This window comes from Xiphophorus couchianus, chromosome 1, assembly GCF_001444195.1.
Source record: "Xiphophorus couchianus chromosome 1, X_couchianus-1.0, whole genome shotgun sequence".
Taxonomy (NCBI): Eukaryota; Metazoa; Chordata; class Actinopteri; order Cyprinodontiformes; family Poeciliidae; genus Xiphophorus; species Xiphophorus couchianus.
In genome coordinates this window covers 17,833,282-17,854,905 of record NC_040228.1, presented here as the reverse complement: position 1 = coordinate 17,854,905, position 21,624 = coordinate 17,833,282, and the positions used below count along the sequence as shown (strand labels likewise).

At 39.9% G+C, this 21,624-nt stretch overlaps 1 protein-coding gene across 1 annotated transcript in view; it reads right to left on the bottom strand.

The window, feature by feature from the left end:
- The window catches only part of plcg1 (phospholipase C, gamma 1), a 41,279-nt gene that overhangs the window by 2,184 nt on the left and 17,471 nt on the right, over positions 1–21,624 (bottom strand). Inside the window, exons 6-32 of the mRNA XM_028021192.1 lie at positions 19,943–20,027; positions 19,722–19,805; positions 19,358–19,380; positions 19,199–19,271; positions 19,002–19,103; positions 16,576–16,694; positions 15,998–16,083; positions 15,734–15,854; positions 15,353–15,521; positions 14,733–14,855; positions 14,401–14,502; positions 12,560–12,747; positions 11,524–11,724; positions 11,221–11,340; positions 10,262–10,442; positions 10,080–10,157; positions 9,898–10,001; positions 9,659–9,752; positions 9,464–9,533; positions 7,264–7,424; positions 6,968–7,064; positions 6,649–6,873; positions 6,395–6,543; positions 4,877–4,991; positions 3,540–3,701; positions 3,357–3,445; positions 74–330 (exon numbers count right to left, since the gene is read on the bottom strand). Coding sequence (XP_027876993.1) covers positions 74–330; positions 3,357–3,445; positions 3,540–3,701; positions 4,877–4,991; positions 6,395–6,543; positions 6,649–6,873; positions 6,968–7,064; positions 7,264–7,424; positions 9,464–9,533; positions 9,659–9,752; positions 9,898–10,001; positions 10,080–10,157; positions 10,262–10,442; positions 11,221–11,340; positions 11,524–11,724; positions 12,560–12,747; positions 14,401–14,502; positions 14,733–14,855; positions 15,353–15,521; positions 15,734–15,854; positions 15,998–16,083; positions 16,576–16,694; positions 19,002–19,103; positions 19,199–19,271; positions 19,358–19,380; positions 19,722–19,805; positions 19,943–20,027 — 3,378 coding nt within the window. The remainder of the gene's footprint in view (positions 1–73; positions 331–3,356; positions 3,446–3,539; positions 3,702–4,876; positions 4,992–6,394; positions 6,544–6,648; positions 6,874–6,967; positions 7,065–7,263; positions 7,425–9,463; positions 9,534–9,658; positions 9,753–9,897; positions 10,002–10,079; positions 10,158–10,261; positions 10,443–11,220; positions 11,341–11,523; positions 11,725–12,559; positions 12,748–14,400; positions 14,503–14,732; positions 14,856–15,352; positions 15,522–15,733; positions 15,855–15,997; positions 16,084–16,575; positions 16,695–19,001; positions 19,104–19,198; positions 19,272–19,357; positions 19,381–19,721; positions 19,806–19,942; positions 20,028–21,624) is intronic.

Below are 21,624 nucleotides of genomic sequence, written 5' to 3'. Positions count from 1 at the left end.
AAAACGGAGATAGGGTGAGGTCAACGTCCTCTTACACCACCAACAGCAGCTGTCCAGCTGTCCACACGCTCACCTTCGGTTCTGAGGGTCCATCTGGTCCAGCAGGGCCTCCTGGGAAACCCTGAAGTCGTCGATGGGTGACTGGTAGCGGGATTCGAACGAGCCCTCCCTCCCTCTGTAGGACATGGCCTGAGACGGCGACTGGGGCAGTGGGGACATGGTGGACGACGTCGAGGACACGGAGCCCAGCTCTCGTCCCACCTGCGCCGACGCCGGCGCCGACACACTCCCCGCTGCGGAGAACGGGCTCAGGACTTCCCCGTTCTCATCCTGGAAACCACGAAGCAAAACAGGAGAGATGATCCGAGATCAGCACAGCTGCTGGTCCAACAGAAAAAACTTTTATTTCACCGGGTTTGGGCCTGAAAAAGGAAGACGAGAAACTTCCTCAACAACTAAAGAAGAAGCGATGAAGCTGAGCGATCATCACGTCTTCTAAATTAGAGGAGTTGATAATTTGCTTAAACAGGATGCAGCTCGTTACAAAGTAAAGACGACTTAGAGCTATTTTCATCTTCGGGGAGGTGAGAATGAAGGGACAGGAAGCCTGAAGCTATTTAAAGAGAAACTGTTGGTCGAGACTGGAGTGAGAGAGAGCAAGACGCTCAGCAGGCATCTGAAGCAACTTCTAGCTCGAAACTTTAGAATACGAAGAAAAAGTTCAAGAATTTTGTCATTAATTTAAGAAAGTGAAACTTTCAAACTGTTACAAGCCAACATTTCTTGTAGTTTTAGAGATTGTCGCTCACAGATAACGAAAACTCAAAATTCATTGCCTCAGGAAAGTAGAATATTGTGAAAGGAGCTAAAGCATATTCGCAGAAAGCTGGGTGAAAGGAAAAGCAAAATCCATTCGGTGAACTGAGGCTGGAGTCATCAAGATCCAGCACACACATCGATCAATGTCCAATTCCTGATCAAGAGACGTCAGAAGCATCTTACCTGGGTTAAGGAGAAAGTTAACTGCGCTGTCGTTTAGAAGTTCAAAGTCATCCTTTCAGATGAAAGTAAACTTCACATTTCATTTGGAAATGAAGGTTGTAGGATTTGGAGGAAAAGTGAAGAGGCACAGAAGCCTCGTTGCTTAAAGTCCAGTGTGAAGTTTCCAACACCAAGCGCATCCGTCTACCTGGACGTTTTACAGCAGCTCAGACTTCCTTCTGTCGACAAGCTGCATGGAGATGCCGGTTCTTTTTCCAGCAGGACTTTCCTATTGGATATTTACACTGGTGACCGTCTTTCAGCTGGAAAGTGTTTCCACTCCAGCTGATGCAAAGAGTAGCTTCTCGTTTCTTAAACAAGGATATTAGTCTGTTTAAGAAGAGTCAAATCATTGGCATCAAGCAGACAAATCATCAAAGGAGACATGAGAAACTAATATCAATAAATTATTAAAAACCAGAAAGGGGAACCATCATCGTCTTTGAGGAAGAAATGGGGTTGGATAAAAGAAATTTGTGATCGTGATCAACTAAACGTTTGGCGACACCAAATTAAGAAAAACAGCAGCAGAAATCAGAGCGATGGAGAAAGTGAGAGCATTTCGTCATGGGAAACTCAATGAACTGGGACTGAACAGCTGTGTGACCATAAAACCACTAATCAGTGAGGCTTTACTTTGGAAAGAGGCATAAAGATGTAATCTGATGAGTCCAGATTTACCCTCTTCCAGAGCGAAAGGCGCATCAGGGTAAGAAGACAGGCAGAAGTGAAGCACCCATCATGCCTGTGTGGGCAGCACTATGATCTGGGGGTGGGGGAGTCAGGTCAAAGTTCAGCAACATTATGAGGTCAGCTGACCTGAAGAACCAGATTATTCTATCAATGAACTGGTTCTTCCCTGATGACGTGGAGGAATTTTACAAGATGACAACGCCAGGACTCATTGGGCTGAAACGATGCCACAGAAAATGCCATAATAAAAGCTAAACGCGTTCTTACAAAATATTAAAAGGATTCTTTCTTTTTTGTGCCTGCCAGTATATTTTGGAGTCTGGCCAAAAGAACGTATATAAGGGTTCACCTTTTGCAAATGAGAAACAGAAAGTATTGAACTTTCACAGTATTCACATGTTTTGATCTATATTTGTAACTCTTTGAACCAAACAGCTTGAATGCATCTCCAGTTCAAAGTCTGATTGACTGACTGGCTGATGACAGGAGGAGGAAATGCTGCTGTTCATCAGTCGCTACTCTCACCCTTCTACTCTATTTGGGGTTTTTTTTTCTACTTGGCGTGAATTTCCAGTCAGCTCCTCCGTCTAGTCTTACTCTCAAGTGAGATTCAAATTACCAGGACAGAACTGGGAGAAAGAGCGCTTTAAATATTCTGCTCCTCATCACTGGAAGGGATTATGGCAGGCATATTTTTAAATTGTCTTGTTTTGCTGTTGTGTAGCCCAAGTCACTGGTAAACGACATTTTTAATCTCCACGAGTTTTTCCTCTTCCTCGTTAAATAAAGGTTACAAACAAACATCGGTGAAGGCGGTGTGTTGAAACTATCAAACCCCCAGAAACCCGATCCAATGTGAAAACTGAAGACATAAAAGAAAAAACTAAACTGGAACATTTCTCAACAGATTTTATTCAGTTTGTACAATTCTGCCATTTGGTGTCAAATACAATTGACTTAAAAATAGTATTTACATCTTAAATAGTAAACACCACCACCAACACCGAAATAAAATTCCCCATTTACAACATAAAGTTTAGGTTTTTGGTGCAAAGCTACAGAAGTAGCAGAATCTGTCTTATGGAGATACCATAATCTCCTCTGGGTTTAACATCAATAAAGATTTTGACTAAAATAATAAAATAAAGCAGTTTAAAACCTAGAATATAACGCTTACATACAAAATATCAATGTAAATCTAGTAGGTTGGGATTATATTTAACAATTTGTAAAATATATACGCATGCGTTTTTTTTCCCTCATCTCACACTGGTCAGCGACATGTTCTCACATTTAGAACAGGTGTGAACATGCAGCTCCAGATATGAATCTGTTATAGACGAGTGAAATAGACGAGTATCACTTCTTCATAGGTGAGAGAATTTCATAGATTCTCCCAGAGTTGTGAGTGTTTAGACACTTTTAACCGTCTTTGCATAAAGCCAAGAAAATAAAATACTCTTGCGGCTTTACTCGACTAAAAACAGCAAACCTCCTGGTTTAGCATTAAAATAATTTCTTAATCATAAAACAATGACATCTATAGTAAGCAAGTGCATGCTGCGTTATGGCTTTTATAACCGGCAGGTTTAGAAGAAGCTCGGTTAAAGAGACTAACCCACCCTTCCTCTGGTGATTTCCATGTGGACCAACAGAGAAGCCAACTCCAGATCTTCACTGTAGCTGTTCTTCAGCGGTACCGACCTGTAGCCTGAAAAACAAAAGCACACACATTTACAGCTGCTTACAGCCGTGCGGCATCAAGATTTTCCTCTCAAAGACAAAGATCTGGGGAATAGACACACCTGTCTTGAGGCTCTGAATGGGGAATGTCGCCTGAGCCAGAAAGTTTTGGTCGTTGAACATGTCGATTTCATAAACCCCGAAGCGCAGGAAAGCAAAGGCAGAGTTGCAGACAGTGAAGGAGAAGGACTTCCTGGGAAAGGTCGGGTTCAGGCCGTTGTCAGCTGGAAGAGACCGCAGACATTGGAGCAACATGAGACACTCAGAAATACTGAGCTGAAATAGTTATTTATCCTGCAGACGATGAGCCTGAGGTTGTCACAGCGTCCGTCCTTTATGATTAGAGGCTGTTTATTTAGGATCCTGTCAATAAATACATGTAGGAAAGTATTTCTTGAAGCGAACAATTTTATTCTGCTAGTTTAGAGCTCAATAAGCTTCTAAAATGATCCATATTTATTTACAGATCAGTTGCAATTTTGAAAACAAAGTTTCAGACAATGTCTGTTCCCCACAAAACAGACATAAATCACATGAACACAAAATCAAAATTTTGATGAATTTGGATTAGTACAACACATTTTGAGCTGGATGTTGAAAACGCTGAAGACACCGGAGGACCCAAAGTGTTTTCCTCCCTGGGATTAGTCCTCCCTCTTTCTCTCTTATAAAACATTTTCTTAAAATAATTCAGGTAAATCACCACGTTACACTTCAATATAAAGAACTCTATTAAAGAATGGCTGGATGGCTTTTTGTTTTGTTTCTTTACTTAATCATTACATTAGGTTAATCTGATTTATAATGGATTAATTGATTGTGTGAGGGAATAATTTCCAATATTCATTCTATTACTAATCTTCAGAGAACCACTGTTGTATACCAAGGATATGTGTGAATGAAGCTTACTTTGGAGACACCATCGTGACTCTGCCACCAGGGGGCAGTGTGGCGCTCCTTTCTCACATCCCACCAACTACAACAACATTGCCAACCGGCTTTTATTGACATGAAGGAGCCACATACTATTAGGCACGTGGTCTGATCAGAGCATCACTGCACTAATAGAAGCTCTGATGACACTCACTGATTCCTTTGCAAATACAAAAACTAAAATCTACAACATGTTTAGAAAAACCCCTCAAGTTTCAATGCTAACCATTCCACCTGACAAACTGCAATTATGTCAACGCTGCACAATGTTTTGCTTTTGTATTCCCAGACAAGGCCAAATTGTTTGCACAACTTCCTGTTTTTCTAGGACCACAAAGGAAATTTTACACAAAAGGTAATTGATCCATTAAACAATGAAAAAATAAATTTAAAAATAACTCCTTCCTACGGTTTTGGCACATAGGCCCATTCCTGGATCTGCGGCTACAGTTGAAGCGGCGCTCACCTGCAGATTCTGTTTTCTGCTTGTCGTTGTCGAAGTCCGCCCCACACACCTCAATCTCGATGAGTGGAGAGACGATGCCTCTGCCGTGCTTCGGGAGGTGCCGAGCGCCCAAAACCTTGGAAGAAAAAGCAGCGAAATTCACATTCATACCTCAAACTACAAATACACATGCAATCATTCATTAGACTTTTTTTCTTTTCTAGATTTGTTCTGGACTTATACAACTTATTTCTAGATTTTGCTTATAATTTCAGTCAGCTTTAAGTTTATGATTTCTCACACTGCTTGATTACAATTATTGCGAAACTGCTTTTGACTTGTTTTGAGGTGTTTAGACTTCAATTTAAAAAAAAAAGAAATTCACATCTCTGAGATGCAGATGCAGTCTGGGAGTTTGCAAGCATAGAAAACGTGCAGCGTGGTGAAGAGGGTGAGAGAGTGCAAGCAAAAGAAAAAAGAAAAGAAACAGGTCGCTGTGAGCAAAGTTGTTCTGTGGCAAATTACCACATGTGAAAGACAGCCCTGGTTAGACTGAGCCGAGGGGGAACAACAGTCTCACAGCTCCTCCTTGGAGGTGGTTTCCCATCTTTGCAGCTTACTTGCCGAGTTGTGCTCCCTACAACAACCGACTGAAGTATACAAACATCACTGAAAGACGTCTTAATATTTCAATGCAACTCTTGCCAACAACATGAAGACAGCGATACAGTAAAGGGCAACATTAAATTTAAAACAGTTTCTATTTTACCAACATGTTTCTTCTGATTGAAAGTAACTGAAGAATTGATGGAAGCAGCGAAAGATGGAAAATAGGATTTCCGACTGTAAAGAATTGCTTCTATTGCGCTCCTTTGAGAAAGGTAGTAATAATTTTATCTTTAATTTCCATAGTGTAAATTAAAATAAAACACAACAGCAATCCCCGATGCACTTGTAGTTTCTGTTTTTATAGTTGAAGTGTATAAAATCACACATGATCAACTCCATCAAGTCCTGACCTCCTGAACCAGAGTAAATCAAAATAGAAACCTCTGTGGAAAATGTACAGAAATGATTAAAAGCCTAGAATTTAAAGTGGGTTTAATTGATTTTAATTACTTTAAGAATGAATGCACAGTTCAAGAATCTGTGCACAACACATCTAAAACAAATTTAATCTAATAAGAAAAAAACATCATTCATTAGAACAATTTATATGAATGTAAAATGTCAAAGTTACATTTTAAACAAAGACTTTTTCTATTTTTTCCTTTTGGTTCATTTCAGTTCATTTCCAGCTCTTTCTAATTATATTTCACCTTCAGGCTTTTTTTACATTTGAATTCAAAAATAATAACGTCACTACATTTATTTTTGTCATGCAAAACTACAATTAATGCGGTTGTACCTAAACACGTCTTAAGTCTTTTAATTTTATTTTGTAAGTAATAAAGCTAAACCACAATTAATCAACTTTTCCAAGCCGTCTTGATAAACTCTCCTTATCGTCTTTTACTAGAATTAAACCTTTGATTTTACCTCTATTTTCATTGAGACTTGGTCTACGCCACGTAATGTGTTTTTGTCGAAGGGATCAAAGGTGTCGTCTCTCATGATGGGAGGCTGGAGGACGTAGCCGCTCTTTCCATTCAGCATGAACAGCGCCTGGTTCATCTGCATCGGCTTGTCTGTGGGCAGGCGGAGAGGAAATGGACAAAGAAGGTGAAAAAACAGAAACAACAACAAAAAAAGAAAGCCCAAAGATGAATTCTCCTGTCTGCACTTCGACTTACCAGCAGTCTGAAAGTTGAGCGCAACCAGCTGGGAGCCGCAGAGCCACATGGGGAACGGGTCGTAGTTGGAGGAGTCGAGCCGCTGGCCTCTGGGGTAGATTCTGGACAGCTGCAGCCGGTTGTACTGCAGGAACTTCTTCCCCTTGGTCTTGTTGACGTACTTCTCCGCTTTGGTCTCGGGAAAGGACGACATGTCCTGGAAACAGGCCCGCTCTGTGCCGATCTCTGAGTGACGCAGAGAGGGAGGGACCGCGGCTAATCTCAGAACAGGTTTAACTTCATCATAGATCACTATCTGGAAGTTGTGTGTAATCCTCACTTTCTTCATCAAATGGGACCGGCCTGCAGTAGATGACCAGGTCTGATAGTTCCAACGCAATCTTCTTCCTCCTCTCCATTATCTTGCCTTCTTCCAGCTGAGCACAGAAACACAAAAACGTAAACATGGCAGCAGTAAGGCTAGCATACAGCTAAGTGTGTGTGAAAATAGCATTAGCATTCATGTGCACTGCACCGCACTGTTGGTGCTTATTAAATATTTACGGCAATTATAAAGGAGACAGACTTCATATTTCTGTGCATTTCCTGACACGCATCCCATATCTGCGTCTTCACCTTGGCCTCAGAAGTCGCAGCAACTTCCTGGATTTTCGTCTTCCAGTCTTGAAGTTCCTCTGCGCTGTTGGCAGCCACGTCCAGCAAAGTGCCCTGCACTGTGTTATTCTGAACCAGAGAGAAGACGTACGGTCTGCTGCCCTTCCCTTCAGTGCGTGTGACTGAAGAGGAGTAAAGAAAAAGAAGAAAGAGGGAAAATAACACATTAGCATATCATGTAGGGCTACTATTAAGCCATGGTTAATAAATAAATAAAAACAACACAAATTACATAAGTTACCAAATAACAGATGCAGTTAAATCTAGATTATGTGTTAAACACTAAGAATTGCACTGAAGATGTTTTGCTTCAATTTTTTTTAAATAAAAATGATTTATTCTAAAGCCACTAGATGGAGATGTTGAGCCGCAGAAAAAAAAACACAATAAGAGAATCTGCTGGATCAATATTTAACTTCATTTGTTCATACTTATATTTTTTTTTGGCTGAGACATTGGATTGGATGACATTTGATCATTATTTCCTCTTGTTTTTGATGCGGTGCAGCTGAACAGATTTTTACCCGTTTTTTTCTTTCTCTTTTTTTAAACTTTTGTCCAGTTGTGATGTGTAACCTTGACAACAAGGTATAGTTTTTACAATTGGGAGCAGCTGATAAGCATCTCAATGGCTCAAATAATACGCAAACTACAATTCCAAATCCTAGAGTAGTTGAAAAGGAGACTTCATGGATTCAGAGCAGAACCAAAGAGCAGAGAGAGACTGAGGAAGTTCAAACCATCAGTTAAATCAGTAATAAAGGGCAAAGACTGACTCCAATGTTTCTCTGCCCAGCTTTCTAACCACGTGGTCAGATAAAAGGAGTGGCAAAAACAAAAACACGGTAACTGATGACGATGTCATCCAGAAAGTGTTACTGTGGAACTTGAAATTGAACCGGAAGCATGTTCTGAGAGTCATGACACGCTCATACAGCAACAGTCTTCAGTCAGACGCAAAACTGACTGCTAGTGGAGATCCTTCCTGCTCATCAGCATCACCGAGCACAGTCACACTTTGAAGATACTTGGACACCTGAATTAAGTTCTGACATTTAATTTCCCATTTGGAATAAATTTGGAAAAAGAAAAAAAAAGCCATTCAAACAACCTTGATTCTATGTAAAACATAATTTCCAACTCAATCTAATAAATGGTTTAGGCTTCCTTAGGGAGCAACAGCTTCCATAAAACATTTGTCATAACAGGCAATTAAATTCCTCTGGATGAATCTGGGTCCATTGTTCTTTGCAGAATTGCAAACGTTTACAGCTTGTTTAAATTCCCACACTGCAACTCTATCGGATTTAGGTCCAGACTTTGACTAGGCTACCACAAATGCCCCAGATCATTACACTATTGCTGCATGTTTGACTTTCACGGTATTCCTCACTTGTGAGGCAAGTGAGGATCTTCTAGCCAGATTCATGCTGCCAGATTTCCTGTCTCTATACGTCAGGCTATAATCAAGCCAAGGTGTGACGAGATAAATGACACTTGATTTAAAGAGGTTATTCAAATCTCTGAGATCCAGATGCAGTCTGGGTGTTAGCAGGGAAAGCAAACATCAAGTGCAGTGATTAGGTTTACACCTGACCCCTTTTTCACACAGGATCTGATTAGTTTGGATAAACGTTTTCCATAGTAAGTAACTCAGCTTATCTCTGTCTGATATTTAAAAAAAATTGACCCTTTGACACTTAGACACAAATGTTATTCTCCTCACAATGAGAGAATAAAATGAAAATCAGCACAGTAAACTTTATCGTTTTCTTCATGAAACTGTCAAAACTCAGGAGCCTGGTGGTTCAAAGGCAAACTGATAAAATAGGTATATACACACACAAGTTTTACGATGGTTTCCAAATGTATGCTCAGTCGGTAAAATTTTTAACAACCTTATCTTTTAATTCACTGTGGTTTTCCTAGTCTGAACATGACCAAACTATGAGATAAAAGCGTGTGAAAAGTTATATAAAAAATAATCAAGCCCTATGAGCAATGAATTAAGAAAGAGGTTGATGAAACAGCAGTCAGGAAAGTAATTACACAGAAAGCAGGCGCCTCCACTTTTCAGCCTGAAATGTGGCCTGCTGTCAAGGTAACAGGTTGCTCTGCAGCCCTGCAGCAGAGTCTGACAGGAAGTGAAGGGGATACTCACTAATCTGGCAGGAAGTTACGTCCACACTTCCTCTCAGCAGATCTCCGAGAGGGCTGTTTTCTGTAATCTCCTGCATGACAGAGGAGAAGACACAAAAAAAAGAAATAGATTACAAAGTGTTCCACATTATGCAGGGATCCAATGAGAGAGATTAATGATGATCAGCAGAATAAACAACAAGGCGATGATCCTCACAGTTCTGTCTGGCTCCGCTGCCGCTTGGCTGATCTCCTCAACGTAGTTTGCAGGGAACCACATCTGCTTCTTCCCTCCACAGTCACCTTTCCACCTGCACCAAACACAAAAAGTTAAAGTGCATTTCTAACCAACGTCACAGCGGTACTATATTATAATTCACTCACTCCTCTTGCTCTCTTCCTAGAAAAATGCGATCTCTGCGAATAGAAGAACAATTTCCTGCACTTCTCACTCACCATCCACCTTCCTGTTTGTCTACGTTGGTGATGATGGCGTTCTTGGAGAAGGAGAGCTCGTCGTCTCTCTGAGCTTTGTACTCGTACATGGCTTTGACTGTACACTGGAACAACCAGAGAGAGTTATTAGATAAACACCGCCGGTGAGGAAGCGCGAGTGTTCAGAGACGCTGGAAATTCACCTTCAAAGTTGGCATTTGATTGGCCTCCACGTAAAAGCCTGGATTCCTGCCCTCATACAGCGACCCGTAGTCTGGCTCCTGTTGGTCAACATGCAGTGTTTACAGACTGTGGAGCGTTCTGACTGGTGGAGTTTATTTGTTTTTAATTAATGTCTAGTAAATATGCAGTGGATAGCACTCACAGCAGTGCCTATCTTCTCCAGTGTGTCGTCGTTGATGGGATAGCGTAGCTTCATTTTCCGATACAGAGGGTGCTTTTCATGATAACTGATGAGATCGACGAGGCTGTCGAACTCTGAGGTGCCCAGCAACACAACCTGACCTTCCTGCAGCACTCGGCAGTGCTTGATCTTACCCTCGGCCCTGAAACCAAACACAAATTCACACAGTCATAATGACAACATGCGGTATACAGTTTAGAAGCAGGTTTGACATTTTGCAGACACATTTAAATGTATTTTTGGTTTAGATGGACAAACACAATGACAGAAAATTAGTCTTTTAATTTCACTATTTTTTAGAAATTAAAAATAAAAACATGGAGTTTACACTTGAATCCAGTTACTATTACTCATTGCTTTGTAGAATCACTCGTTTCTGCATTATGTGAAGTTTTTAAACCCAAGGATTTCTGCCAGATTAAATCACAATATCTTAATATCAAAATATAAGATATTGCTGTAACATCTTACAATATCTTAGTCTATGTTCAAAACACCTTCTTTTACATGCTCACTGTATCCTGTGGTATTTATACCAAGATCAACCACACAGGTGGACTCTGGATATTAGGTGACTGCTGTAGGAAATTAGCTGCACAGAAATTTATTAGGGGTATCAGAGTAAAGAGAGCTGAATGCAAATAGACTGCTCATTTTAGTTTAGATTAACAACATGTCATTTCCCTTCCACTTTATTAATAGGAGATTGTGTTTGCCTATCACATAAATCCCCGATAAAACACTGCAGTTAAGGGTGATAAAACAAAACACAGAAAGGTTCCAGGGGCATCAATACTGGATAATAGAGCTGCACTAACAGCTAATGGCTAAACCAGGTCTAGTGAATTAAAATAAAAGCTCTATATAGATCAAAAAGGATAATAAAGGCATCAATCAACAGGGCATCAGGATGGAGTTACCTGAATGAAATGGCAAAAGAGTTGGGCTCTGTCCTTTTCCTGACTAGGAAAGCCCCATCACGAGGAACTCTCATCAGCATGTTCTCTGCCTGGCTCCTGGAAAGGTTGGCATGGTACCATCTACAACAAAGAACAAAAGACACACCATGAATAATTTCATTCTGATTCTATGGCTCTAAGTTATCGATTTATCAGAGAAAACAAAGCTAGGTGAATCCTGAGTTTAAATAAGAACACAGTAAATACATCCGTGAACAGCATCATCAAACTCCCTAGGAATTTAAAAGATTCCTGCAAACTCACTCCTTGCTCTCATGAGCGTTGGTCTGTGGCACTGGCTCGGTCAGCTTCATCTCAAACTCATTGCAGCGTAGCGCCACATGCTGGTAGTGGGTGATCAGAGCGAAGAGCGAGTCGAACACCAGGTTATCTGTCAGGTAGAACTTGGGGCTGCCAGCTTCCTGGCGAGAGTGAATCCGGCAGTGCTGCACGCGCCCCAACCGCCTAGTGTACCGCAGGGGAGGACAGGAGAGGAAGTCAGAACAACCGTGTGCTGCTTCGTATTTTCACTGTTTATGCATTGGCAGAAAGTTACCTAGGTTAATCTCAATATGGTAAAATGTTTCCCTGACACTGGACATTGTAAAAATGACACCTAGCCTGATTGACCTCTAAGACGAGACTAAATAAAATCTCACACAATGCATGCCGTTATTAACACACACTTATTTTACAAATTTATCATAATTAGGCGCACAACTTGTTCAAAATGAAAAGCAATGCATGCCTGAGCAGCATGCAGGGCCACATTTATTTGTAAAATTATTGAAGCGTTTCTGTATGACCTTATCAGCCTCTAATATCTCTGAGGAGAAATGGTGGCTGCTATTTTAGAAGTTGCTTCCTTTCATTGATTGTTTTAGATGTTTATTTCTGCATCGGCCTCCTGAGCTCATCAAAGTCCATTTACATCCATGGCTGAACTTTGACTGGTCGATGCAAAATCTTTATTTCTTAGTTTGTTTTATGCTTAACTGCTTCACAGATTCAAGAGAAAAACACCAGTGGGAACCAGAAGCCCTGTGTATACAACAGGTGTTATAAATACTGCTGTACATTTTGTTTCTGACCAACGAGTCGCCGCGCATCATGAACCAAACATGTTTTCATTGCTTCTATTCAAAGGTAATCACAAGAAGAAACCTTGTAGATCAACGCTATTATAATTTGTCAAATTTGCTTGTTACTTCCTAATAAATAGATCAATCTCAGTTTATTCTCTCAGTTTCTTTTCTAGTCTCATAGAAAAGTCTTAAAGCATTGTGACTGCTGTATTTACCAGAACGACAGTGTGTAGTCTCCTACAAAGGTTTCGCTCTCCCGGACCAGGAAGGAGCCGTCGGGAGCTCCGGTCTCTTGGCAGTAATCCGACAGGAGCCTCTCAGCGATCTGCCGTCCGTCTCGCCCAGCGCCAAGCTTTCCATGAAACCATTTCTCCGTCACATGCTGGTCCATAGTATTGAGCACCTTAACAGAAACAAAGACATCAGTCAAACTGCAGCTACAGTGTTTCCATACTCTGCAGGATACATCAGCTTTAATACCGTTTTCTTATTGGCCACCTTTATCTTCTAGACTAGCAGGTGTGGTTCTGCAAGTTTCATTAACTTCAATTAAATGCTTTTTAAGACCATCATTATTTCAATTTAAGACCAAACATACACTTAGAAATATTTAAGTAAGTTCTGTGCCTAATTATTAGTGTACTTAAATTTGCATCAAAAAGTTAAAAATAGCTCAAATGTTTCGCAATTTGCGCTGCTTACTTTGAGCCTTGTAGTTTTGTATCAGCCAGAATTACAAAACTCGTATGTAATAATGGATTTGAGCACAGAAAAAGTTAATGAAGCGCAGACAACATATATGGAATATAACAAATATGGAAAATCTGGGCCCAACTTTTGAATGTCTTGCATTGAAATGATTAAATTTCAGACATTTTATCACCCAGCAGTAACCATGCATTCAGCATTAAAATAACCTTCATAGAACTGGTCAACTGTGTTGATGAGCTCAAAAGTACTCGTAGGGCAAAAAAAATATAATTTTTACAACTAAAATTACCAAAAATATTCAGATTTTTTTATTTCACCAACGCAACAATAAACAAAGAATGAGCTATTTTAATTAAACAAATACAGTAATGCAATGTTTGTTTCTAGGAATGGGATCATAAATCCAAAATGCTTTTTCCATGTTTTCCTTGTTTAATGAAAAGCAACCAGGTTGCTTATTATTTTGGGCTCAAGAAATCTGAAAAAATATTGTCTCTTCTCAGCAATAAAAATAGGATGTAAGCCAAATCAGATTTGGGGGCACCAAGCTGTAAGAAATCAGAAAGGTAGACAAAGATACACACTTTGAGATGCATCTAATATTTTTGTAAGTAGATTTTAAAGCAAAAGTTGTAGTTTTGTCCTGATTTATTTAATTTATAATCGAATTGAATTGTGGTAGTGGGGTTGGGGGACACACGTAAAATCAATTCTGGGCCACAAATAGTTTCTGGGCCCCACTTTGAACAGTGGGGCCCGTTTTTGATGGAGTTTTTTAAAGAGGAGTTGCTCATTAAAGCTTTTGTATTTAGAACCTTTAATTTTTGTAAAGGTGTAGCAAAGATTAGATCAGTCAGACTGAACAAAACTCATTAAAGCAGCATTTGAATTTTAGTGTTACTTCTCTGCTTACTGAAAATAAAACATGTTTGCTGTGCATTACTAGTCATTTTTAGTCCTGCAGCTTGAATGTGGTTTAAAAACTTTTTAAACCACATTTTACGGGGCGTGCCGTGGTGGCGTAGCGGTTAGCGCGACCCGTATTTGGAGGCCTTGAGTCCTCGACGCGGCCATCGCGGGTTCGACTCCCGGACCCGACGACATTTGCCGCATGTCTTCCCCCCTCTCCTTACCCGTTTCCTGTTAGCCTACTGTCATATAAGGGACACTAGAGCCCACAAAAAGACCCCCTGGAGGGGTAAAAATAAATAAATAAATAAAAACACATTTTACGTTATATTTCAATGGAACCTTGCCAACCTCACCAAAATTGCTCTTAAGAAATTTCCTTGTTTATTGTCCCCCCCAATAATGAGATGGGATTTACGCCCTTGCTTGTACTAACCTCTTTAAGCTCCTCATCCTCATCATTACCCACGTTATTAGTGGTCTCCTCTGAATAGTAGATCTTATTGTGAGTCAGGACAAAGAAATGAGGGTACCAATCCTGTAAAAAGAAGGAGATAAAAGATGCAATAAAATGAAAAAGTGTATAAAACTTTCAAAACCAACACATAAGAAAAACTGCAGCACTTTGTCTCTTTTTTATAGCTACAACATTTAGAACGACTGGAAGACTTGGGGATATGAGCTGCAACTTTCCAGTCCCCCATCTGTTTCTGAACAGCCTTTCATGTGGCATCAGCTCTGCAGTTTCCAGGCAGTGAGAATGCTTACATGGTTAATGGGATCTTCCAGGTAAAGGATGCCGTTTTTGATGGAGTTGCTGATATCATTCTCAGAATAAGGCGTGGCTGTCGGCACCTCCTCGTAGGCGCTGCCCTCTGCCAGCTTCTTATGCTGAGGCACAAAGAAAACGGACATTCAGGAGCAGCAACATTTTAACCTGCGTAGAAATGTTATTCCTAAAAGACTAAGAGTGTTATGTTAGAGCAACACAATATCTGAATATAGAAAAGATGTGACATAAATAAATGGTCAGATAAGTAACTTAAAAAAATAATTGACACACTAACTCTCTGAGCCACAGCACTTGAAGAACCAGAAAGAACCATATTATATTTACCGTATATTAGTGTAACACCTGGATCCACCCTGTCTGATAAACTATGATTATAAATAGGATAAGGTTTCTTTTCTTGATTAAAAAAATAACTTATTTTGTTGTTAAATGTTAAATTTATTTGGATGGAATGAGCATGTTTGCTAAAAAAAAAAAAGATCCTTTCCCGCCCTCCAAACCTGAGGAAGGACGAAGCTAAGATCCAGAATTCTTGCAAAAAGATATAAAAAAATAATAATATTAAAAACCCTTAATTGATTTTTTAAGGCCCGACCTTAATGAGAATCTTCTTTTTGAGCTGGTTGGGTGAAGGCAGGCCGTCTGCAGCCATATCTACTGCTTTGGTCAGCAGCATGTCTCCAAACACTTTCTTGAACTGGGTGGCCATATTCCTTTGCTGAACAATGCTACAGTGATCCTCAATGGACAGGATGATAGGATACCTGAGGGAGATGTACAGATTAAACCAAGATAGGTTGAACATTTCCTAAAATATTTGTTACTGCAGACAGACATATTGATAAAGGATGACACATCTACATTCTTTCCATTTGTGCAATCTTCTGATCTCAGTCCTTTCTTAGTGTTTTGTTTTCTTATCGAGAACGAAAGTCATAAAGGAGAAACACAAGCTGGTGAAGACAGGAAGACTCACTCGGATGTGACAAAAGCGTGATCTTTGATGGTGTTCAGAACATCGTTGAACTTGATTTTCGTCGTGAGGGTGTGTCCGTGATAAATAACCGGCATCGAGTCAGGACCATCCCAGCAATCCACTGAAAGCAAACAGACGACTTTATTCTTAGTAAGGAAAACATGACGTATTTGCATGCACCCAAGAAACTGTCACGGTTCAGCTAAAAGGTTGAAAGTAATCTTAAAGTTATGACGACAGAGCAGATCATGTGTGCTTACGTACATTCGATGCAGCGACATCCCATTCTCAGACACCGAGCGTACGCCTCCAAGGACGACTCGCTGGCAAACTGGTCCCCCGTCAGGTAGCTAAAAATAACCAAGCAAGAAAAACTTATGTACACAAAGCAAGTTCATACATTAACAGTCAACCAGAAAGAACAGACACACAGTGTATTTGTTTATGTATTAAACAAACAAAAAAAGCACAGCAAAATTATAAGTACTGTTTCTCTTTTGTCAACAGAAGTTCTTGTTTCATATCCATTCAAACAGACTCAAAGGAACATGGGAAATTTTCACTTCACCCCTTCAGAAAGTATTGTTTCACTTCCAGGACAAAAGGTTATCATCAGAAGTGCCTTTCTCACACTTTTCAATGCCTGGAAAAATACTTCTTCTTACTGAATACCAGCATGAATATTATTCTGGGACATAACGAGGAAATAATACGCTTTTATCTGATACAAGAAGTCAGTGTAAAAGGCTTGTTTGGGGAAGAGGATGCCAGGCTTCAGCATTCCCAGGACCCGACTACAATTGACAGAAGAAAACGTTCTTCATCGGGGCAGCTTTTCTTACGTGTTGTGTGAAGAGGAGATCCAGTAGTGGGACAAGGGGTTGTTCATGTTTTCAGCACACACCATGTCCAGGGAGGAATCCCAGATGGTGTTCTCTTTGGAGAAAAGGTATGTGAGGAACTGTAGAGAGGAGAAAAGAGCAAAAGTTTGTGAATGAAATTATTTCAGAAATCTTGGCTTAGTTTATCCACAGTTAGCCCAGTTCAAAAAGTGAAAATTCTGTATTGAACATGGAGATAAATCTTAAACAAAATTACACTGCAAAACCAATAACAGATTATATTTCATTTTTAAATGTCAGGTGACTGAAGAGTATGTGCATGTACATTACAGTAGATTATGTAATGCTGTAAGGCCTGATTTTGCATAAATTACTGCATTAATGCAGATGTTAAGGTAGCTCAGGATGCTTAAATAGCCACCATTAGCCATTAGCCACACCCAACAATGTAGTCATTGTTGGGTGTGGTGTCTCTCCTTTTCATTTTGACAAGAACATCGGACAATAGATAACCTTAAGATCAGGCAGGTTTTTCTGTCTGAACTACATGGTGATTAAACCAGGTATTGGTACCTTTGACAGCATGAGAAGGTATCAAGTTCAAATGGAAAATTAAACCAGCATCTCCATAAAGCTCGCCAGGAGAGACATAAAGTGGTCTAAAATGTCCTGATAGATGCACTGACATCCAACTTCATAAAATACGGTGGAGCAACATCAACAGATGACGTGTCCCCAAAATTACCACCAGCTGTGTAAACGTCACACTGGACGTCATGAACCAGATTGTAAGCTGCAGTCTACGCCCTTTTTTAAATGCTTTTACTTCAGTTCTCTCCAGGATGCAGTTATTCCTTCTGCTGTGACACCTTTTCCACCACATTTATTTCCATCTGCCCAACTTTCTAATAAGAAGCTTGCATTCAGCACTAAAACACATAAATAAAATAATCAGAAACAGAGGGATAGACAAGAATGTTTTGCAGTGACTTAAAATGAACAAACAAAAAAAATGCTAACGACACTAAAGTTCATCTTGTTCATTATGTCCAGGGTGCTTTAAGAATAATTACAGATTGTTTAAAATGTAACTACGGTAATGCTATTTCAACTTTTAGTCATTATGTGAAAACGCAGAAGTTGTTGGACTTTGTTTTTGCCGTAAAGAAAAGATAGTTAAGGCCTGTTTCACTGTTATACATATCCCTGATAATCTCTGGCTTAAAATCTAAAATCCTTTGGGTGGTCCACCCTGGAATGAACAGGATCACCTCCTGTGTCAGCGGATTGGTTTAAGATCTTTGAATGTCTGTGGCACCAATCATCTGCTATTAGTGACAAGGCGCCGTCGCATGTGGATGTTTATTTATCACTGTAGTTTCTCAGTTCTGTTTTTTTTTCTCTCTTCCTGAAGGTGTAGTAGCAGACTTCTAGGGTATTTTCTTGTTTTCTCTTTAGCCTTCTTTTTCTCTGGTCTTGTCTCATTTCCTCTTAAACTCTTTATCCCACCTCTCTCCCTTTTTTCCCTTATTTACAGTCTCTGTCTACTACATTTGAAGTGTTTTATAAAAATCAAGTGTAGAATTCTATTGAAAGTGGCAACGCTCCACTGACAACTATCCTAGAACTAGAACCACATGGTTCAACAGGAAACACTAAAAATATTTTAAAAACAGGAACAGAAAAAACAAGGTGATTATACCACTAATTTAGCAATGGTACTGTTTCGGATGGGGTCCTGGTTGAAACTGCAATACTGGACAAAGTCAATCCTGGAAACAATTATTCTACAGACTGTAAATGCTTTAAAGAAAATATTCAGACGGTAGTGCAGGTTCAACTGTTTCTGTACAGGAAGAAGTTTCTTGAGTCAAACCCAAGTTGAGACCTTTCTGTGTGGAATATGCGGTTTCAGTGCTACTTTGTTTCTGCAGTGGTTTTTAGATGATTTACCCCAACTTTCATTACAAGTCAGTGGTGACATGTGAGATATAATGCAGCATCTTGCAAACTGCTAACAAAGTAAAATTACTTTAGTGAACTCAAGTGAGTTTCTGGTCCAGCTGAAGACTGTATTTCTGCTTGTTAGGTGAAGGTATTGTCTAACTTTTGCCAGCATCTCCTGCAGACTGGTTCTCACCAGCTTCCTTTCCTTTTAAGTCATTACATTATTGGTGACCACAAAAGCATCCTTCGCATTCTGCAGAACTGTCATGAAGCCTTTTGGTAAATAGCCTTTTCTGACTGCGTAGGAGATGGTATTTTAGGCCAAGATCATTGGTATCCATACATATCAGTGTCTGAATAATCTCCCACCCACAGCTGTAGCACAGAGAGGGGCATTGGAAAACTTTACTTCTGAAAACATCTGACATGTTTCCATTAATGAGTGAAACCCTTAGAACAGAAGAGGGTAATTTATTTACCTCCTCTGGATGGAAATATGGATCCTCCACTTCCCTTAGGGGGTCTTTCAGGTAGCTAAACATAAACTCCTGAACCTTGTTGTTGTCCGAGGCCCACAGTTCCTTAAATGCCCAAACAATACATAAAAAAATACAGTCAAATTAGAGAGCACAAACCAAAACAAATTCAGTGACATGTTAAATAACTGAGGGATTACCTTCTGGAATTCTACGAGGAAGCTCTGGAAATCCTCCAGGGTGATCCTTTCATCAACTACGTTACCCATGAACCTGTTTGAGAAGGAAGCAGGAAATTAACAACTGGCATTCAAAAAAAGATAGACTGTTCACATCGGAGTCTCGTTTTTAGGACCTACCTTTGCATAAAAGGGATCTCCACCTGAAAAGAGGTTTTAAAAAAAAAAGAAAACAAAATATTTTAGTTAATTTCCATCACAGTGCTGTACTAATGCTGTGTGCAGTCCTGCTTATGTAGACAGACACAGACTTCCAGTAGGTTGGGTGAGGCCATTGGGGTCATCCATTTAATGTGACCAGAGTCTGTCTGCTTGCTCATCTGTGTGTCATAATGGCCTCCACTAGAGGGGTTTGGTGGGTTTCAGCCGGTGCATATTGATCTTGCAGCCATTTGAGAACACACAGATGGGGGATGAAGTGGGCCTCAGCAGAGGATCGCAGGAGGGGAAGAGTGATGGGAGCACATAAAATGTCTGCACTTACATTTTTCTGTGCATCGAACATGAGGTTTCGATAAAGCTGGGCAAACTGGCTGAAGGTCACGTCTCCATTCCTGGTTTCAGAGTCCTTACAAAGCAAAAGGAGATGGATGAATGTGTAAGGAAGAACCTTCACGATAAAAATCATAAATCTTATGGTGGAACAGGAAGTGGGTAGGGAGAGAGAATGGAAAGGTGGTCTGTGATAAGACGGAGAGAGGTTACCGGAAGTTTGTCTTTGATGAACCTCATGTTTGGCACCTTGTAGTTGACCTGGCTCAGCATGTTCTTCAGATCCTTATAGGATATCCTACGCACACACACAGGCACGTTTTGTGAAAACAAAAGTCATTAAACACTAAAATGCATGAGCACGTAAAATCCATCCAAGCCTGGACACCATCCTATCAGATTTATTTTTCTACTGCTTCGTTTCTACTACAGAGCCTGGAATTGTTGGCAGGCGATGAGAATAGCCTTAAAAAATAACAAAGACAGGGATGTTACAGACAAACATCTCTGCACATCTCCTTCGTGCTCTGCAGTCTGTTTCCTGCTGCAGGAAGAGGGGCTAGTGTTTGGCTCTTAGGTCAGTTCCTTCACTACACCTCAACTGAGCGCTGACAAAACACCCAGCATCCAGATGGAACCAGTTCACTTTACTCTTGATTATTAAACAGCCACTGGAAGAAGGAAAGTTACTTGCTGCTGATCTTAAAAGGGCATTTCACAAAGCAAACTAAAAGAAAATATCTTGTTCTCTATAGCAGTGGCGACCAAACTGTTTTTTTTATTTATTTGCCAAAACCATGAAGTTAAAAGTGCCGAGCGATATAAAAATTAAAAAAGAATTTTTTTAACTAATTATGATGAACCTGTTGAATGTTTGCAGTCGGACTTAAAAACTTAAATTCAAAAAGTGAAAGTGAAAAGTACAGCATACAAACTCACTATACAGAGATAAACACTTTAAGGCTTTATTCCTTATAATTTTGACTATAGAAATTTAGAACATTGTGTAAAAGTTGCCCATTGAGTGACTCTAATCAGTTTATCAACTACAAGCACCTGTAAAGGTTTTCTGAGCCTGTCTCAGTCTGGGTCAGTAGGACACAGTCTTGGGGAAAACTGCTGACTGGCCCAAAAAAATACTGGACTGTTGCTCTGTGGCCAAAAGTCCTCATTTCAAAAGAAAGTAAGCTTTTTGTTTTCAAATCAACATTAGAGTCCTTTTGTAAAAAGTGCAACTGACAATTTTGAGAAATACCTACAGCATGTGTTGTCATACACTGTAAAACTTTGCAAAAAGAGGATAGTTACATTTTCTTTGATTGAATGTTAATATTTGTGAAAACATTAAAAAAGCACCTAATTTTCAATTTAATGGTAACAAAAAGAGATCTAAATAGAATTTGTACTCTTAGTGTAATTCTGTTGTGGAACTCCGAAGCAATAACTCCATAAAAAAAATTTAAAACTGCTAAAACTTGCATTTATTATTATATCTTTTTTTGAAAACACTTGATTCTTTGTCGTTTTCAGAAAAAGTATTTGAGAGCCATTTTGGAACGAGCCTGTGCCACAGAGAATTCTGGTGCTGTTGTCAAAAGGAAGATAAGGGAAACCAGATCCACTGCTTCCATGCCACAGACTTTGTGATCTGTGAGCCGTAATCATCAAAATTACAACACACACAGGCTTGAAATATCCCACTCTATGTGCATATGGAATATATGCGCAGTATAAATGAAAAATATTTACCGGTAGTTGTGCTTAGGCCTGTCGCGATAAACAATAAATCAATTAATCGCACGATAATTGAAAATTATCCATCCATCCATCCATCCATCCATCCATCTTCTTCCGCTTATCCGAGGTCGGGTCGCGGGGGTAGCAGCTTCAGAAGG